Raw genomic sequence first — 19,411 nt, 5'->3', positions numbered from 1 at the left:
ATACTGCTTTTCCACACTGCAAATACACCAGATAATTAATATAAATAGAACCATTTTAGACATCCAATAAAAACAGGAAGCAGCCATATGCAGCTTTTCAGTTTTCTTTACCTATCAAGCTTCTCATATAGAAACAGGATGTGTTCTTGCATCCTGCGTTGGCGGATTTCGCTTCGCACTTCTCTGGCTATGGGGTGACCAAATCGAGTGTAGTGTCCCTTCCACCAGGACTGTATTTTGACTGCCGCCCTCTCCATGTCCACTGATTTGTTGACACATGTACCAGCCTGTGCTTCCTGCTTAGTTGTCTCTTTCACCTCAGCTTTATAAAAATCTGTGGATTTTTCCAGTTCATCTTGTTGCATAGAATCTCTGGGACCAGGAGAGGCAACTATTCCGGCTGCACCCGAAGTTGCATCATCTTCAACAACATTCCTCTCTTGCTTTTCCATTAGTGGAGAGCAGTGCTTCTTGCCCGTGGTGTGGTTCTTGGTCTGAGCCGGTCTCTTTGGTGCCAAGGAATCTGGTTCAAATGTCTCTGTTTCATCTTCACTATCAGACTGGAGCGTTGGTGGCTCCAGATCAGACTGGACAGGGAGAAAGGTGGACTCTGAAGACAGAAGTGTGTCCTGGAGTTTTTCTTCATCGGTCTGAACATCCTCCAAACACATATGCTCCTCGCTGATCCTACTGCTGCCAACTACTGGCAACGGTGTGTGGGAAGAATCGCAGCTAACCCACGTATTGAACTGCACGACTGGCTCTGTAAAAATTAACATCAAGACCATTTAACAATAGCACATGGAGAAGACAAGATATACACATAGTAAAAAAAAAACATTGGAAATTCTTCAGCAACCTTTACCAAGTGATATTTTAAAATAATAAGATTCTACATTAGAATACAACAAAGTTTTGTTTGAGTCACTTTGGTGTGTATTTTTGTTCATTTCCACCCTTGTTTGATATTCATCTCAAATATAAAGATTATAGGTCTCATCAGAAATTGTAATGTGTGAAATTAAATAGTTTGGCGTTGTTTATCTTGGAAAACTTCAGATTCTTACTGAAAAAAAATGTTGATACAAAAGCTGTTTTTTTATGTGTCAGACTATGAATCTCTTGTACCTGTCTCTGGGACTGATGGAGCTGCAGCCGGTCCAGATGCAGTGTCACATTCTCTGCTTTCTTCTTTTTGTGTTACATCTGAAGGACTGTGCTTCTCTACATTGAGATGAGTTGGACGAGGCGGACTGGGACAGATTGCCTGAGCCTGCTCCAACAGCTGTTTTTGGTGAAACCTAAAATTCAGCACAGAAAAAATCATCAGACTATATCAGGACAGAGCTGTTTGTTAAAGGAGTTTCTGTGTTCAAAGTCAAAGTTTACCTCTGCTTATTCAGGATCCTCTCCAGCTTAGCATCTTCTGCGGTTTCCAGAGCTGGTGATGAGGTCAAAGGGCAAACAGTAGCAAGGTACTGAACAAGCTGCACATGCTGACCTGGTCGATATGAACGCCCCTTTCCTTGACTGTACAGCCACTCAGCTTTCAACCTGGCATTGTGTCCATTGCAATCACAGTTTACTTATTAAAACACTGTGAACATTTGTAAATCATAACAATTAATGTCAGACAGCCAACCAGTGTACACACCCTTCTTTCTGAGATACTATGTAGCCGTCAAGGACCTTTAAATTTAGGCACCAACTCATAATGTAAGGCCGGTAGTCAAATCCTGGCAGAGAAGGAGTGGCCAAAACACAGGGATTGCTCATGATCGAGAGCTGCTCCAGTTCAAGGAGAGAAGCCAGGTATGACACCTGTGGAGCAAAACAGACGACAAAAATGACTAAATGAAACACTAGATACAATTAAAATGAAAATCCCTGTTAATGTATGACGATATTAGAAGATATTTACTTCATTGAGATCTCTAATCTCATTTTCTGCCAATGAGAAAATGGACAAGTGATTAGGCAGGTGAGTGGGAACAGTTCTGAGCGTGGTTATGTTGTTTCCATGGAGCAGGAGAGTCTGGAAAAAAAGAAACACTTTCATCACATTCTTTCAAAAAGAATATTTGGTGGTAAATCAGAAACCACCAGACTCACCTTCAGTGCCACCAGTTTATTTATATCACCAAGGGCTGAAATGTTGTTGTCAGACAGGTCCAGGTGTTTGAGGGAAACACAGTTGTTGAGTTGCTCAATGACCTGTGTAATCGGTGTAAAAGGAATAAAGCAGTAGAGGTGGTAAGTGATAAGATACTCTTGTGTACTTGATGAATATCTATCATTAATCTGAGTGTAATTACACTTTGATAAATTGCTGCTAAACACTTAGGTTTTTCTGAACCACTAGCTGCTCTGGAGGTTAGTAAAGAAAGAGATATTTTTTCTCCCACCTTTATATTGTTACCAGACAGGTTCAGCCACGTCAGGTGAGGGAGATCTCTCAGCCCCTCGATGTAGCCAATACTGTTATTGGGAAGATTGAGGACTCGTAGCTCCGTCAGCCGAGACACTCCCATCATTCTCACCAAACGGTTGTTTGCAACTGAGAGCTGAGGAAAGATGGCTCGAGCTTAGTACCGATGTATACACCGAGGCACTTGTGAGTATTTTATTATATTTATGTTTGTATAAAAAGAGCAATGATAAAGAAGTATATCTCGGTGTTGGTTCAACCTGCTGAAGGCTTGGGCTCCTTTCCAGATGGTCCAGTTTCATGATATGGTTGCGGTCCAGGATGAGAGTGTGAGTGTCTTCAGAGCAGGTGAAACTGGACTCAAGCTTCTGCAAACCCCGGGCAGAAAGATCCACCACAGGTCCTTGTGAGAGGACAGTATATATAAGTTTTGGTGGATTGTTCATCAATATTACCAACAACACCACTGACCAAATGTGGAGACTAACGCTGCATCAGTTCTGCACAAGGACAAATCGGTTTAGTGTCATCAGGGTCATAGCTCCGGTGAGAAGGTTTTGATCTCAGTGGAAACATTTTAGTGAAGGATGGCTTAGTCCTTTATTTTGGGGATGGTAACAAATAACACACAAATAAGTCTGACACAGCGTTGTAAACAACAGGGCTAAGCTGAGTCACGCTGAACTGATGTATCACCACCTCACAATGACCAGCCTTTTCAAAAACAACAAGCCCAACTATGTATAAAATTTTCTGCACCAGTTTAGGACTCAAACGTTCTTTGGAACGTTTTAGTTAAAAGTTCAGCTTACATTTATGGCACATGTACACAATTAAATGGCGATGACATGAGATCAGGTGAAAGCGTGCACCAATGCAGAAGGTCACATACAGGAAGTGCCCAGCACTATATTTTGTACCTCTATCTGTTCCTTTTTACATGTACTTTACGATACAGGAAATTGAATACAAAAATATCCAAATCCTCAGCTCTCTTTATTTTTTATGTAGGTGCCAGGTGTAAAATGTATGTATGTAGTTTATACATACGAATAGGTGTTTTTTATGTAGGTGCCAGGTGTAAAATTTATGTAGTTTATACATACGAATAGGTTTATTGTTATGACGGACAAAAGACAAGTATATTATAAATCTTAAAGAAAGCAATGTCTACGGTATACATTATATATTTTGATGCCAACTCAAAAAATGTGAGTGTGCCTTAAATGTCAAAGTTTAATACGATGGTCGGTGAATGATTTGTTACGGAATTTTGTCTGTAGCTAACGGCTCCGCTCAGTTGATCCATGGCCAGCTAATGTTAGCTTACCTAGAAACACAGCACCTGCCGAACAACAAACCCAAATATTTACTGTTTACCTGACTAAACAACCAAAGGACTACTTACCCGCATTTCTGTCTAACTTTAAATCTGATACCCCCATCCTTCTCCTACCAAACACAAACACTGAACGTTTGCTAACAACTCTGTCTGTTAACGACAGATCAGTGCGAAACGTCAAACCTAACCCGAGAAGAATTGTGGGAAACTGAGTTTAGACGAACTGCATTCAGGATAATAATTGATTATATCCTGGTTTAAAAAGACTACAACTGGCTTAGTTTACTACAGCGCGCCTATGTTTACAAAACCCGCCAGTAAGATTAAATGAGTAAAAATTAAATTAGTATAAAACTCTGTTTTAATTTTACAATTGTGTTATAAAACTTTTAAATTGTAACATAGTAAAGCTGTCTAATATTAAGCAGATGATTTGATAACATTAATGTGGAATTGGCATTTAATGTCAACAGCATTAGGGCTTAATTTTTAAGAACTTTTTTTTATTCTTGCCGTACTTTTTCACTGCATTTTCGCTAATAGTCTGATTTATTGATCAACACATTACGATTTTAAATTAATTTTAACAATTTGCAAAGCCTCGTTCAGCTTACAAAGCCTTGTACATAGTTTTAATAAAAACATGGGTGACTGAGACAAATGTTTTACGCAACCCTTTTGTGGTCATAAGTCCAAAAATAAAGTTTAAAACAATCTTTAAAAACTTGCCATATGTGCACACAACGTCAATTGTATTAAAACAAATGACTGTGTATACAAAATGGTAATTGGCTTTCAACAACGTCATCTTTGATTTTTTTTTTACACAAGAATCAGTACGTTATATACATTAAACGTCTTAAATATATTTAATCTTGCAAATGTTTTTGTTTATTGTTTTGTTAAAAAAAAAAAGTTTAGGTGGACTTCAATACGTCTGAATTCGGTTTCCGCTTCCGTCATCTTTCTTTCCGGTTTTGTGCCCTCTCGTAGCCATCATGAAGTGAGTGAACGCAACACGATCAAATACCATCTTTGTTCTTTAATAAATATTTTTAACATGTTACCGATTCAGAAAAGACGTTGATGCCCATATCTTTTGGTGATGTCCAATATTTGTTGTTTTCAGGGTCGAGTTGTGCAGTTTCAGCGGGTATAAAATATACCCCGGCCATGGCCGTCGATATGCCAGGATAGACGGAAAGGTAACCGCAAACTGCCGCAATATTACCGTTCAGTCTTATCAGTAACCATGTCGTTGTACATAAAGCCAATCCGGTGGAATTCGTGTTTTCGTATGTTCACAAATTGTATTTGTTTACTGAATTAAATGCTTGGAGGCCGAGTCTACTCTGAAGCTACTGTAGTACGCTAAAGTTAGCCACAAGCTAACCTTTAGCAGCCTAACATTTTATTAGGTGATTCACTGTGCCTGTCTTACAGAAAGGTTTAGAGTGAGGTTTATTGCGATATTATTATTGGACAATGTGGGTAAAGATATGGTGTTGTTGAGAAGTTAAATAGGTAACTAAGAGTACGACTTAGAATATTGACATCTGTGGGCACACTCATTTCGTTACAATGCAGCTAAGATAAATTAATTTTCACTATATCACAATTATTCTGTGGAAATTGATGCGATGTGATTGGCTCCCACCATCATTTATTTCACCCATATAAATGACTAAACTAGGCTGATTGTATTTGTCCGATTTATTTTTTATTAATTGACTAATTCTATAAAGGTCTTTCACCTTGACAAAAATATCAAAAGATAAGTCACTGAAAATCAATTAATTCAGGTGAATAATTGATGTGTTGATATGAAAGTCATGAGGTAAACATTGTGACCAATCAAAGATTTTTTTTCTCCTTAGGTGTTTCAGTTTCTGAACGCCAAGTGTGAGTCTGCTTTCCTGGCCAAGAGGAACCCCAGACAGATCAACTGGACTGTGCTGTACAGACGCAAGCACAAGAAGGGCCAGTCTGTAAGTACTGGGTACAAGAGAAGGAAGAATTGATGTTAGGTCATTCTGTACCCTTTTCTTTCTCTAAGGCACTCATATGGTCTTTGGAATGCTTTTTGTTAGCTTTCTTGCTAACACCAAATTAATTGTAATCCTTGTATAAACCCCTGGCTGTAGGTGAATGGTGTGCACAGTGTTGGTCTGTGTGATGTGTTGTTGTCTAGCTGTGTTTTGCAGCCGGGCAGCACCGCTCACACTGCACCTACAGCCACAGAATACATGGAGATCATAGTACTGGCCCGAGACGTCTTTGACATCTTCTCCTTTGGCCAGCCTCCAAACTCTCCAACAGGCTACACAATTAATCAGTATTCTGCCCCCAATGTTAGCAGCCAGGAATCTGTAAATAAGTAATGTTTCAGTATAAATTAATCTTATAATATCTAATTTATTAGATGGTTTAAATCGTTTTTAAAAAGTTATGGGAATTAATTAGAATCTGAAACTGTTGGATTTCAAGAAAAATGGTGTATACAGTGCAGAATATTGCTGAAGATCATCAGTTTTATAATGTGCTAAATAATCCACTCTAAAGTAAAAGAGCAACAGAGACTTCAGCATAACACAGTTGAGAGTTCTGTAACATTAATTAATGTTTTTCCTACCCGTCTTTAACAGGAAGAGGTGGCAAAAAAGCGCACCCGCCGCACTGTCAAATTCCAGAGGGCCATCACTGGGGCCTCCTTGGCTGAGATCATGGCCAAGAGGAACCAGAAACCCGAAGTCCGCAAGGCCCAGAGGGAGCAGGCCATCAGGTATTGCCGCAAATATTCTAATCTGGTTTCACCTGCTTCAGAAGCTGCTGAAAATATGTTGAATGTAAATGTAGGGTAGGGGGATAAACTATTCCTAACTTTTCTGAAGAGTCTTGGTTGTGTTCTTTGCTACCTTTTATGAACAACTATGGTTTGTGTGGACAGAAAAGACTAGATTAAATGATTACTTGTCATTTCCATCCTGACTTTATATATTTATTCTTTCTGGTTGATCTATATTACTTGATAAATTCTATTTAAATTTTAAACCATTTTTATTTCTTCTTAGAGCTGCCAAGGAGGCCAAAAAGGCTAAGCAGGCAGCTAAGAAGCCCCCTGCAACCAGTGCAAAAGTAAGTGTGTTCTGTATGATTATATAGTTCTGAGCTACTTTTTTTAAAAATTAATTGTAAATGGTGTCTGTGTACAAGACAGTGTAGCTTTTAAACCATATAAATAAGAGAGAATTGATTTTCTTTTGCAGGCCACAACCAAGGCTGCACAGAAACCCAAGATCGCTAAGCCCATGAAGGTCAGCGCACCCCGTGTTGGTGGAAAACGCTAAACCTGACTCTTTGTTTATGGTTGTGAATAAAATTTTGTGGTAAACCATCATTTGTATGCCCCTTTTTTGGTTAGTCCATAACAGCCAATTCGACTTCAAGCTTTTTGCCGAAACCCATTTGTTTACACAGGGTAATACATGAGAGCAGTTCTGTATAAACAGTGGTGATGACTGAATATGACACTGGTGCAGAAAGGATAACCATACTTACAAAATATTTCAAATATTAATGAAATGGAAATAAATGGTACAGATTAACACAATGTAATCTGCAGTAAAATTGTACTATTTTCTTGTCAAGACAGGTGATGGAACATCCATACATGTGTGTTTTGTTGGGAGGAAAAATTAAAGTCAGTTTACTCCGACCGTCTGAGTATCGGCTAGACTAGACTTGGATTAAAAAGAAAAAGTGTGGAGGATTCCTGTTCTGTCACCAATAGGATGAAATAAAATCCATTCAAGACATGTATTTTTCGTCTGTAGTTCAGATTTTGGTCAGAAGAGGGCGCAAAGTTCCACTTATTCTTTGGTCTATCCAAGTTTAATTAGACGGCTTTTAATCAAGACAATTTAATTGAACGTTAACATTAAATATGTAATTGATGACAATTTATTGTCATCAATCTTATACTCAATGAGCAAAAATACTTTTGGATTTTGGGGAATTAAACATAGACTTATTTCCCCATGAAATCAGTGACTCTGAAAGTCATGGAGTCATTGAAACTTGTAGAGGTGAGCTGCTGTTTGTATTGGAAACAATGGCTCACGTGTGAACTGCTGCCAGGGACACAAATAGCCACTCTCAAAGCCTCCTGCATTTACTGACCATCACAGTTATAGACATTGAAGGGCTGAGTTCATCGAGGAGAAACTGGAATTATTTAAATGATAGGATAAAAGAATTCTGACTCCACTTGGTGTTAACAATATTTATTAGCATTTTACAGCCATTTCACAGCCACAGAGCCATAAAGATCAATCTTGAAAGTGCCATTGTTTTTAAATGGCAGATCAAGAAAAAGGAGTTTAATTATTGCTAAAAGTGACAAAGAGATCATTCAGTGTACAGACAGTCAAAAAAATCACTCTATTCTCTTCTGTTAAAAGCAACAAGGCATCATCAGTAATGATTAAATATTCAAATATTAAACTGGTTTAGCTCTGTAGTCATTACAGATCTTAAAAAAAAATCTGCACAGATTGTAATTTGTGTGGCACTGATGAGAACTTACAATCAGTGAATTCTAGTTTCTTCTATAAATGATCAACTACAGGAAGAAAAAAAGCTATGAATCATAAATTAGGATTAAAACACAGATTAAAAGACTTAAAGAAGCCAAAAGGATGCTGACAAATTTTAAATAATTTGATAAAAATCAGAGATTGATGATGCTGTCGTTCACGTTAGCGTTCCTCAGCACGTTGAGGAGTTGATGTCTGAGGTACTAGGTTTAGTTACAGGTGATACAAATCCACAACTTCCCGACAAACTACTAATGTACTAGTTACTGTTAAAAGCTAAATTCCAATGTAACAAACATACAACCACTACATGTGCGTTGATGACATCAGTTCTTGAGCGTTTGTTGACTAGAGCTAAAAATGTCCTCGTACTTTTTTAATTGCTGTATTGAATGTCCTGAGGAAATTTGGAACTTTGGGAAAAGTTTACTTCCTGCAGGAACAATAGGTTTAAAAATGATACTACTATGATTATGGCCTGGACATACTGAGATGGTGGTGTTGGAGGTGCAGCAGCAGATGGGTGGATGTCCGCTGTCAAGTCTCCCTTTGGATCCAACTCTGTGGTAACAGGATTTACTCAGGAGTCTGCAGCAGCAGCAGCAGCAGCTTTAGCCTGTGCCTTTTTTTCCTGTTCATAACTTTAGCAGAACAAAAAAAAAGTAAAGTGATTTTAAAGTTGCAAACATTCAGTCTCTTTCATTTGCTGATTTATTATCATGTGCATGCTGTAACAATTCCCTGAAAATATACTTTTCCAAGTAAGATTAAGAGATGCTTAAAGTCACTGCAGATTATATTTTACTGTTTAAATTATGCATAAAAACACATTATTATGGAAAATAAGCTTCACGATACTGACGAATCATAAGGATCCCCACATGGATCTCAAAATGCTGTTACACTTTGAGGTTTTCTACCCAGGAAATGGAACAGTTACTGCATGAAAAAAAGAGAAATCACTGCTTTCTAACATTCTATATCACTTTTTTTGTTGCTGACTGACTGTTGACTTATTTTACAGTCCTATATATCTGACATCCTCTGCTCTATGCCCTGGTTTATCTGGGCTGTCTGCCTGTTTTATATCTTTAATAACCTGCTCTTGTTGACCTGAGGTGTTTTACAACTGTTCTTGGAAAAGTTCTTTAAGGACATATAAGGAGGTTAAAACCTCTGACTTGGAGGTTACAATATTTCTGTTTGAGTCTGCATGTAGGGCAGATGTATAAGACAGGCTTGATAAACGCTCTACTATGGAACCATAGTTTGAAGCTGGCGATGATTAGGGCCACTAGGAAAAAAAAAATACCCGTAATACCTAGAGGTAGCTCTAATGAAGAGGTGTACGTCCAGGATTTGTTTTGCATTTTATTTAGCACATACTTTTCTCCTTCATTGCCACGTAGAGAATACACCCAAATCAGTTATTATGTGTGATCATGTGATCCTTCCTGGTTATTGATCATTAACTGACACCTCCAGGTCAGTTGATTAAACATTCTCTCCTCCATTTCCCTTGTAAGTCTCCACAAACCTCCAGATCCTGTAGAGCTGAGAGGCTCCGGCACAGCCAACAAAGAAGTTGACGGCAAACAAGTTCCAGTTCTTGGGGATAATGACCAGAGAGTACCTGGACCAGATGAGGCCTGATGGGTTAAAAAAAAAAAAACAGATGATGAGGGTCAAGGTTGGGAACCAGATAAAGTTTGTTTGAAGAGACATATTGCAAAAGTGGAAGCGTCAGTGAACCTTTGACACAGATTCATCATAGAATAACTACAAAACAGTACAAAAAAAAAAAAAGCATGTACAGTAAGTGTCTTTATTATTCACCTAGTGCTACTTTATTAACTAGACTGCTGTTGTTATTGGTAATTGGTATTAATTGCCAGTGTGTAACATAATGAGCACTGTAACATCTTGTAAAAACAAGATGTTACATTGCTCATTATGTTACTGTGTGTGAGTATTAATGAGAGAAAGTGAACTGAGGAGGGAGCAGGGAGTCAGAGACCACTCATATTAACGTCATCATTGAATGACAACAACTCTGTAGTGGTTAAGTGTTTACATGTAAATGGTGCGTATTTGTAAAATAATCTCAGAACTTTTTGACTTACCTTCATACAAAACCACACTTTAAACAACGATTATTGTGAAACTAACAAAGCTTCATCTCACCTGTGGCTGTCAGCACTGCAGACTGGGAGGTGCTGAGTTTATCTGCTGGTCGAGTCATATCAGCCAAACCAGCTCCAACCAGACCCTGGAGGACAAAAAGACATTACTGTCTGTGCTGTGGTAACGTTATCAACTTTATTTACTGTACAATACACCATCTTATTACCAAATTTCACACACTAGAACCTTTTAACTCTCCTCCAGCGTTCATGTCAAATCACACTGTCACCAACTGTAGCGTTTTCACATGCATAGAGAGCGTAGCCACCAAGCTTAAAAGCTGCATCACTGCCTCAGGCTTCACTTACAAACAAATACAGAGAGACTCGTAGTGAATCAGTTTTAAATGAGAGCAAAACTGTGTAACTGTACTTACCCATTTAAACACTGGAGCCCAGAAAAAAACTGTTTTAGGACCTGCAATGAAGTTACCAATACAAAAAATTAATTAATTGGCAAAGAAACAATGTGTGTTTTTGCTGTGTTTAACTGCATGGTTTCCCTTTTCAAGATTGCTAATTTTAGCACAAGGCATCAAGTAAAACTGAAAGAACCAGATGGTCATATCATTCAGGGAAACAAAACTTCTCGCATGTCTAAAAAGTTAGCCAAGAAGTAGCTAAAAGTAAGCTACAAAAAGTAGTCAAAAATGTACCAAATGAGATATATTCAAAGAGGTAACTGAGTACTGGTCAATAATTTTAACTAAGATTCAAAATAACAAACACCAGCCTCAGCTAAACTGTACTTAACATGAAAAACCTTTACAAAAAGAAAACAAAATTAGCCTACAGTAGGAATTCCCAAAGTGTGGTGGGAGCTGCACTACTGTGCTTGGAATTCGGATTTTTACCTCACATGAGGTATAAATAAACATTGCCTTTGTATATTTTAAAATCAAAAGCTGACATTTTATGTGTGTTCTTGTCATTTAAACATGCTGTTTTTATAAGAAAGCTTGTTGCAAATACCTTGACCCACTCAGTTTCATATATAACAACCAAGGACATGTCAACATCACAGTGACAACATTCCACTGTGTGTTTTTAAACTACCGGGTGGAAAATGTTATATGCCTGCAGTCAAAAACCCAGGGAGACGGAAACTCCTAAAAAACCTGCTGATCTGGAACCAGCTGTCACCATGTTTCTGATCACCACAGTGGGCTGAACTGTTAAAAGGACACTGTGTAGCTGCTAATCACATCTGAGGAAGATGACTGTGGGTCAACTCCACCATCTGTGTTGTTACCAAGGCCTGGGACAATAATTAATAAATCCACATATATCAATAATCGCACGATAAATGAAAATAAAGATGCTCATTTTTGTGGCCTCCATAAATTTCAATGTGTGTTTTCTTGTTTCTCGCCTCCAAACATGCTGGTTGAAAAACATTAATGAATATTCTTTAACAAAACAATGTGCGTTTTAAAACACGTACACTGAGCTGCTTAGTAGGTCAGATTCCCCTATACAGCAATATGCAACAACCACATACACGCACAAAGTTTCTCAGACCCAAATCATTGTTTACTCTCTCCAGAGTGTAAAAGGCAACACGGTTTTTCTTTGCCTATGACATGGTGTATAATGTCACTGTATTTAATAATTATAATATCTAATAATGGAAGTAATAGAACTTAAATTAAATTATGGCTACATGTAAGTGGACACTACAAACTCATAATATGGATTTGTCTATGTCTGTGGAAACTTTACAGAAAGGTGTTACACCTTTTCCAAGAGACTACACATTCAATAATTGTCTAAAGCACCATAAAACATGAAATCATCAACCAGGCTGACAATCATCTATGTCTGTTACAACTTGTGGCATACTTAGTTTTTTTTTGGGCAAATTCTTTATTTTTCTTTCTTTCTTTTTTTAACTTTGCTAACTCCAGGCTATGCTATGTATTGGCAAATTGTAGCTGATGTCTGGTTGGTTTCTACTTATTTTTTTTCATTTTTTTTGACTAAATTGCAGTTATTAGTTGCTAAATTTTAAAAGAAAGTATTTTTGTTTTATCATTTTATTTAGCTAATATTGCTACATTGTTTTTAAACCATTTATATTTTAGACCAGCTTCTAGGTATTTTTAGATATCTAGAATTGTAAGCTATTTTAGCTAGCTTAGATATGGTACTACACCTCATGATTTTAGCTCACTTAACATTAAAATTTTAAATGTACCTACCTTTGGTTAACTTAAAACCAAATGTGTATGTCCATATTTAACTTTAAGGTAAGCCAAATAACATGCCATGTTTTTGTTAAGACAACATTTCCAAATAGGCTACATGCAAGAACAATTTAACGAAAACACAACTGCTATTTAGTATACTGGCCTGTTTCGCAACCCGATGAAAACCCGGATAAGGGCATTTGATCAGATGGATAAAATAAGTGACATTGTCCGAGAGAGAATGTCATTGTCGATGTTATTTTGGCTAACGTTAATTGATTTACTGATTCTGTTAAGTTATACCAGCACTATAGATGTTAATTATTTATACAAGAAGGCCAAGTGAGTGCATCAGACATCGCTGTCAAAACAGACTCCGTCCTTCCGATCATGTTTCCAGGATCTGACTTACCTGCAGGATGGTTGTAGATCGGTTTCAGTTTTTCGGGTAATACATGTTCTATGCTGTTGAGAATCCTGTGGTAAGAAGCCCTAAGAGCAGCCATGACTGTAGATGTTCACACAGAGGAGGCACAAGGATGAAGAAACTGAACAAGACACTCAAGTTAGAGGCTATTTGATTCAATGCTAGCTATGCTAGCACCGCGTCCTTCGTTAATGAGCCACTGGATTTGAAAAAAAAAACTTTGACTTCTCTTCCGTCAATCACTTCCACGACCACATCAACTAGATTATAAACTCAGGAGGTTTGGCTCCGATACAGTAGAGGCGGATGCTGCCGTCCTACTTTCGACCTTCGCCCGCTCTTGTCTGTCAATGAATTGGCCGTTGCCGTCCTCTAGTGTTGCGAGTCGTTTGGCTTCCGGATTATCTACTTTTATTTCCTAATACCATGGTCCTGTCAACAGACAGTCCTCTGTCGGTAGGTCTGTCAAATAACAAACGATATAAATTTAGCGCACTTTTCTTCTTGTTTTTTTTAAATAACAATAATAATAATAATTATTATTAAATAATTTTATAACTTTTAAAAATATATATATTATTAACAAACATTTTGGTCACTTTTCATATGTTCTATGCATAATTTGGGGGGTAGGGCAATATGTTTTAGTGTCGAGCTGCTTTAGCAGTGTTTAATGAAAAACCATCTATTTTATCTCTTAATTTGCGTTCGCTATCTTTTGACAGACTTTGGGGAATTCGTTTAGCCTTTAGGCTAACTTTTTAGACAAATATGTAATTTTTAAAATAATAGCAGTCCCTACTCTGTCTGTATTCCGAAATGTCGTTGTGTTTTCTGTAATGTTTGTTGTGTTTTCTGAAATGTTAATGTGTTTTAACCTTCAGGGCCACCGTACATTATAGTGTTTTTGGCTAACTTTAGTTATCGCATGTACATGTTTACATTAAGAGTACGTTACCCTTTTCTCATTGTCATATTTAAGGAAATATTTTCTAATTAAAAAAAAATGAAATTACGTTACAAGCACACCCCGTTAAGTAGGACGCGCGAACGCGCATGAAATTACTTTAGTCTATAAACAAAACTCTACATTACACGATCGGCACCTCGTGCTAGCGCTTTAGCGTCGTTAGCAATAGGCAGCTTTACTGGCTGAGAGTCGGTCAGAGGAGGTGACTTTCTAGAAATGCAACCTACCGCGCGAGGGGCGGGGACCTCTGTTTACTCTCTTTACATTGGTTCAGCTGGTGGGAACGTCGATGAGATTGGCGCACTCTGCGGTAATACTTTTGACGCCGGCATGTCTCAGCTAGGTGGACTCGAATGAAACGGGTATTCAAAATTTCCAAATACGTTTTTTAAAAAGATGTATGACGTGGGTTTCAGACTTGTCATGAAACTAACAATGCATAGTTTTTCAACATAAATGGTTTCGCAAAAAACAAAACAAACGACAAACAAACAAAGAAAAAACACTTTTCAACGTTTGCAGGAGAGACACTTAAGCCTAACGGTATCCCGAGATAGACTGGGAGCACATCATGTGGTAGAAGGAACAATTAGAACTCTTTAATTACTGACATATTACATATGCTTTCATAAGGAAGATATCAATGTGTTATACTGCAGTCAAAATTGGAGTTGGGTCGAATGGTGAAGATGTGATTTTGTTTTACGAGAAAAATAAATTTAAAACTGTTTGGAATAGGTTAAGAATGCTTTTTAAAAAGCAAAGTGAGTATTATTGAGTATTCTGCACAGAGCTTTGTCTCCAAACCTATAGAATCTGACGGCCCGTGAACAGAATACAATCGAATCGAAAACATCTCCAAGGATTTACCTCAAAAAAGAACAAACCTCGCTTGAAATCAAAGGAATATGAAAACACGAGAAAATGGGACATACAAATAATTAATGGTCTGGGGATTTTTTTGACGTTGTTAAATTTGTAGTTTAATCTGAAAATCAAAACATTGGAAGCTAATCACCGCCCCTGATGGTTGTTAATGTATGAGAAAACAAGCGCCTCTGTTTTTTTCTATCGCGATGTCAGGGCTCAGCTGACGGCTGTCTGCAGCACAGATAAACCAGGCCAGGCTCAAAGACTGTGGACAGTAGAACAGCTGTACCCGGGAGCTGAGTGACCACATTCGGTGTAAACGCATTTGTACACAGGAGACTAGACCCTGGATAATTCTTCTGCTCTTTATCAGGCAATGGAAACGCTGTGTCGCAGCTAATTAACGTTAGCAAGGTCCCGACGGACTGACGTTTGGGCGAGAGGCAGAAACGACAACAACAAAAACAACAACAGGAAAGCAGTTAGCTGCGTTCGTTTCAATGTTATTATTAAAATTTACACACATTTGGTCACAATGTCCTACTCTGGAAACCTAGTCTGGGATGTGAACAAACGCTTAATTGGATACGGAGAACCGAACATCATAAGGAGCAACTATTTAGGTAAGAACAAAAGAAACAGTTGTCAAGGAAAATGCTAACGGGTCTGTAGAAAAGATTTCCAGGAGCTGTGAGTGAAATTTTAATATTAAAGAGTCTGCATCTGGAGCTGATGAGGCTGGAATCAGCTGCAAAGAAAATACGGCCAACAACACAACTCTGAGAAAATGGTACTAATAAATATAATAATATTGGGAGAGCAATAACAACAGAAATATAAAAATAATAAATATCATGGTTAAACAACAAGTGTGGAATTTGCTTAAAGTAATATTTTAAATAAAGTATACAAGAAATAGAAAATAGTAAAATGATTTGGGTTTTTCTGAGCCTCAGAGGAGATAAACTCCTGTTGTAAATCTCCAAAAGCAACCTTGTTGCTAGATGTCATTTTAAGATTATTTTGCTGCAACATCTTAAAATATTAGCTTTTTTTATATAGTCGTCAACTTTAGTTTTTTTTGTTTTGTTTTTTAAAAGCATCATTTGAGGTGTACAGCACCACAGGCACTGTACCCTTCAGCACTGCCCTAGCTCAGAGGTGCACTTGTTATGGACAACCAAGAGTCTCAAAACCTAAATGTAGTTATAAGACTCTGGAGAAAAAAACGTTGTATGAATGACAAGTTAATGTCATATACTGTAGCACTCAAGCCATGGGCCATGATTTTACAGTCATCGATATAGCACCCCCTGCAGGGGAGGAATTAGTTTTGTGTTTGCAAACAGTAAGTGTGCATATTGTATATTTCCATTATACAGCACTTTAGATGCCTACAATTTTGGAAAATCTGAAACCTGGTACCTTTCTTTAAAAGCTACAGGCTCCTTTTGAAAAGGTTGCATTTGCCGTTGGATGCTGAAGCTGACATATGGTTTTATATCCAGTTGTTGCAGTTTCAGATTACTAAAAGCACTGCCATAAAACTGAGCTGTTCCCTTATGGACGAGGGCTCTTTAGTGGAGTGAGCTTTTTCAGGACAGGCCACATTGCTGTGAATCCCTGTGTTTGTTGCAGATTAAACACAGGACAGTGTTGCTGCTCCCACGGGCCGCAATCCTGTCATAAAGTCAGCATCTGATGATTGTTGAATGCAGATTTACAGGCCACTGAGCTTTGGTCAGCGCTGCATTTAGCTTCTCTGACTGTGATACCGTCCGAGCTGGTATTGTGTACGAGTGTAGGATTCATTCTGCAGTGTGTTGGTCAGAGCTCTTGTAGGATATATTTAGCTCAAGAAAGAAGGAAGATGTGGGTGGAGGGGTAACATGAAGTGGCTACTGTTGATGTCTGTCAGAGAAACATCTAGAAGTTTCATGAAACCATTGTGAAGCAAAGCAACAATTAGTAATAATGACGAGTGGTTATTTATTTTATTTTTTATTAAATGTTGTTTATGACCATCTCAAGTAAAAAAAAAAAAGAATTCTAAAATAATAAAATCCTAAATGGAAACATGATTACAGCAACTGCTTTCATCTAGTGGCAAATACTAGTACTCTTAATATAATTTACTATTAAAATATCTGTTTAAAGTATCTATTTACTTTTCTTTAATCTGATATTACCGAATGTTAGAGTATGACATTTTTTAAAGATTCGGGACACACACTGTCCACTTGGTAGTGCATTTCCGTCCTTTCACAGTTTTTACCACCCTAACCTGCTGTATGTTTTTTAGCTCTATCTCTCTGGATGGCTTTCTTCATAAGCCTTTTCCTTGTATTTTCAACTCACTTTCTGCCATGTACCCAGACTTGTCATGACCCAAGGCTATAGGCCTAAATTTTTTGGAATCTTTGCTTTTTAAATCCTGGCTTATATTTTCCAGCTGCAAGACAAGGTTTCTTGGTCTTGATTCCATCTAAAATAAACAACTCGTCAATGGTACTGTCCCATCAAATCTGTCCACGCCTCCACTCCATTTTCCAATATTTAATCCTTGGTCCCATCTCCGCTGCTGAGTCTGTGTAACACACTGACATGTCATCAGTAGGGCTTTGTACAGCTCACTCTCATGCAACTTTAATGCATGACATTTATACTAGTCCTCGTGAGTTGAAGCTTGACTGTCAAACACGGTAGGGGCTCCATGTGTATGAGTTCAGGCACAGAATAATTCCTGCTCAGCTGATAAAACCTGCCAGTGCAGGTTGGATAGAAACACTCTGGTAGCAGAAGAGACACATTTTCATAGTTGTTTTGGGCAAGTTTGTGCAATTGCTTCTCTGGAAACTTTCTTTCATTGTAATTACTTCAAAAAAGGTTTTCACAGCTGTATATAATGCAGAGAGAGGCACAGCTCGCGTTTATTTATTTGGTCTAAATGAACTACATGAATGTAAATTAAGACAACAGGGAAAGGGAAAGAACCTTAGGAATGTTTATAAAATGGCAGCGAGAGCTGCAGGGAATTTTCCTATAAGGTGGTTGTAGGTGTACGACCCCACACAACAGCAGACGCTCAACACTACCTACTATATACCTGTACATGACACAGTGTATTGTACATATTTGTTTGAATGACTATATACATTCCTGACTCTTCTCCTGGGAGGTATTGCACAAAACCAAGATAAGGGTTCAAGCTGGTATACGTTGATTATTCCTGCTTAACTTATTCTGAAGTGGGTTGCGAGAACACCGGACAAAGCCTGGCTAAGTTACTATGGTGATTTATTCTCCAGAATAGCTCCTTCTCCTGAATAGGCTAACAGACAGGCTGAATGAATCCTGCATGGACCAGAATAGGTTACCTCAGTTATCCTGAGGTAACCTACTACGTTTGTGCAATACCCCTCTGCTATAATTTGTTTTCAGCAGCATATTGTAAAAAAAAAAAAAAGTTTTATTAAATTGTTTTTTTATTTCACAGGTAGAAGAGAGTTTGTCCAGAGGCTTAAACTTGAAGCTACACTCAATGTACACGATGGCTGTGTAAGTACCTTATACATGGATTTCTCTGGCGTTTGTGTTTATGTCAGTATCTGTGTGTGTCCTCACACATGGAAACAGGTCACTTGCTTTTTCCCCTGGTGGTTAAGTGAGGCCTGGGACTGTGTGTGAGGGCGGATCTTTGACTTCAGGTCAGAGGGTCGATGTCTCTGAGAAACCTGAAGCTGACTGAAAAGTCACGCGTCACTCATGCGGCTTCATCTCATCCTTTGGCTTTCTAGATGAAGATTTTTTTTATATTACTTTTGCCCAGTCCTGTTGCTTTCTCCAGTACGGCAACAACATTAAATTCTGTGCTGGGACTGTAACTCACTTAAACTGCAGCTTGTTTTCTTAATAGGAAACACTTTATTACACTGTTGGGTAGAGAAGCAAAAAGCAATATTGAGTGTTACTAGTTTTCTGCATTAATTGAAATGTAGGTTTAAAGCTGCGCAGGCCACACAGTGGTCTCAGTGGTTAACAGTCTTGTCCTAGCTTGTCTTGGTCTGATTGATGGGCCTTCTGAATGGAGTTTGCTGCTTCTTTTTCTTCAGGCACTTAATTTTTTTACTCTTAACCCTTGTGTGGTGTTCGGGTCTGTGGGACCCGTTTTCACTTTTTAATAAAAGAAAAATGATATAATTATTTATTTTTTCAAACTGAGACTCACTGGCTTTGGCTCATTTTCTGTGAAGAACATATATCAGAATACATATTTAATGACCACACACCATACACCCCCCCTACACATTTCTATTGCATATAAGATGTTTGGGTCCACTGGACCCGGGGCTAATAGAAGTGTGGAAATTGATGTTCTGTGTACCACCCACACACGCGCACATGCAC

The 19,411-nt window shown here is 38.1% G+C and overlaps 4 protein-coding genes and 1 non-coding gene across 15 annotated transcripts in view; 3 read left to right on the top strand and 2 right to left on the bottom strand.

Moving 5' to 3' along the window:
* Positions 1–3,992, bottom strand: part of cep97 (centrosomal protein 97) — a 5,751-nt gene extending 1,759 nt beyond the window's left edge. The window contains 9 exon segments of the mRNA XM_017039754.2: positions 75–763; positions 1,129–1,301; positions 1,390–1,554; positions 1,655–1,821; positions 1,922–2,035; positions 2,113–2,214; positions 2,406–2,564; positions 2,689–2,831; positions 3,837–3,992. Coding sequence (XP_016895243.1) covers positions 75–763; positions 1,129–1,301; positions 1,390–1,554; positions 1,655–1,821; positions 1,922–2,035; positions 2,113–2,214; positions 2,406–2,564; positions 2,689–2,831; positions 3,837–3,873 — 1,749 coding nt within the window. The 5' untranslated portion in view covers positions 3,874–3,992.
* A 691-nt stretch (positions 3,993–4,683) lies between these two features.
* rpl24 (ribosomal protein L24) lies at positions 4,684–7,167 on the top strand. Its single transcript, XM_008328034.3, has 6 exons — positions 4,684–4,773; positions 4,900–4,975; positions 5,648–5,758; positions 6,416–6,552; positions 6,842–6,905; positions 7,037–7,167. Exons 1-6 carry the CDS (start codon positions 4,769–4,771, stop codon positions 7,115–7,117), a joined length of 474 nt encoding a protein of 157 aa, XP_008326256.1. The 5' UTR covers positions 4,684–4,768; the 3' UTR covers positions 7,118–7,167.
* LOC112488360 (small nucleolar RNA SNORA23) lies at positions 5,914–6,091 on the top strand. The gene has a single exon (XR_003052336.1). It is a non-coding gene; the product is annotated as a small nucleolar RNA SNORA23 (small nucleolar RNA).
* Positions 7,168–8,037: 870 nt separating the features above from the next.
* Positions 8,038–13,570, bottom strand: mpc2b (mitochondrial pyruvate carrier 2b). The gene is made up of 5 exons (XM_008328033.3): positions 13,150–13,570; positions 10,926–10,966; positions 10,550–10,634; positions 9,903–10,014; positions 8,038–9,006 (listed from the first exon to the last, which is right to left on the bottom strand). The coding sequence occupies exons 1-5, from the start codon at positions 13,241–13,243 to the stop codon at positions 8,946–8,948; spliced, it is 393 nt and encodes a 130-aa protein (XP_008326255.1). The 5' UTR covers positions 13,244–13,570; the 3' UTR covers positions 8,038–8,945.
* A 1,476-nt stretch (positions 13,571–15,046) lies between these two features.
* Positions 15,047–19,411, top strand: part of dcaf6 (ddb1 and cul4 associated factor 6) — a 17,298-nt gene continuing 12,933 nt past the window's right edge. For 8 of the 11 annotated variants that reach the window (XM_025064062.1, XM_025064061.1, XM_025064059.1 and 5 more), the window contains exons 1-2: positions 15,540–15,627; positions 18,501–18,562. In XM_025064062.1, the coding sequence (XP_024919830.1) occupies positions 15,540–15,627; positions 18,501–18,562 (150 nt within the window). Of the gene's footprint in view, positions 15,628–18,500; positions 18,563–19,411 lie in introns of all 11 variants that reach the window. The other 3 variants (XM_025064060.1, XM_025064054.1, XM_025064063.1) reach the window with 3 other exon arrangements.

This window comes from Cynoglossus semilaevis, chromosome 16, assembly GCF_000523025.1.
Source record: "Cynoglossus semilaevis isolate Cse_v1.0 chromosome 16, Cse_v1.0, whole genome shotgun sequence".
NCBI lineage: Eukaryota > Metazoa > Chordata > Actinopteri > Pleuronectiformes > Cynoglossidae > Cynoglossus > Cynoglossus semilaevis.
Note: the sequence above shows the minus strand (reverse complement) of the source record. Positions and strands in the feature narration are given on the sequence as shown.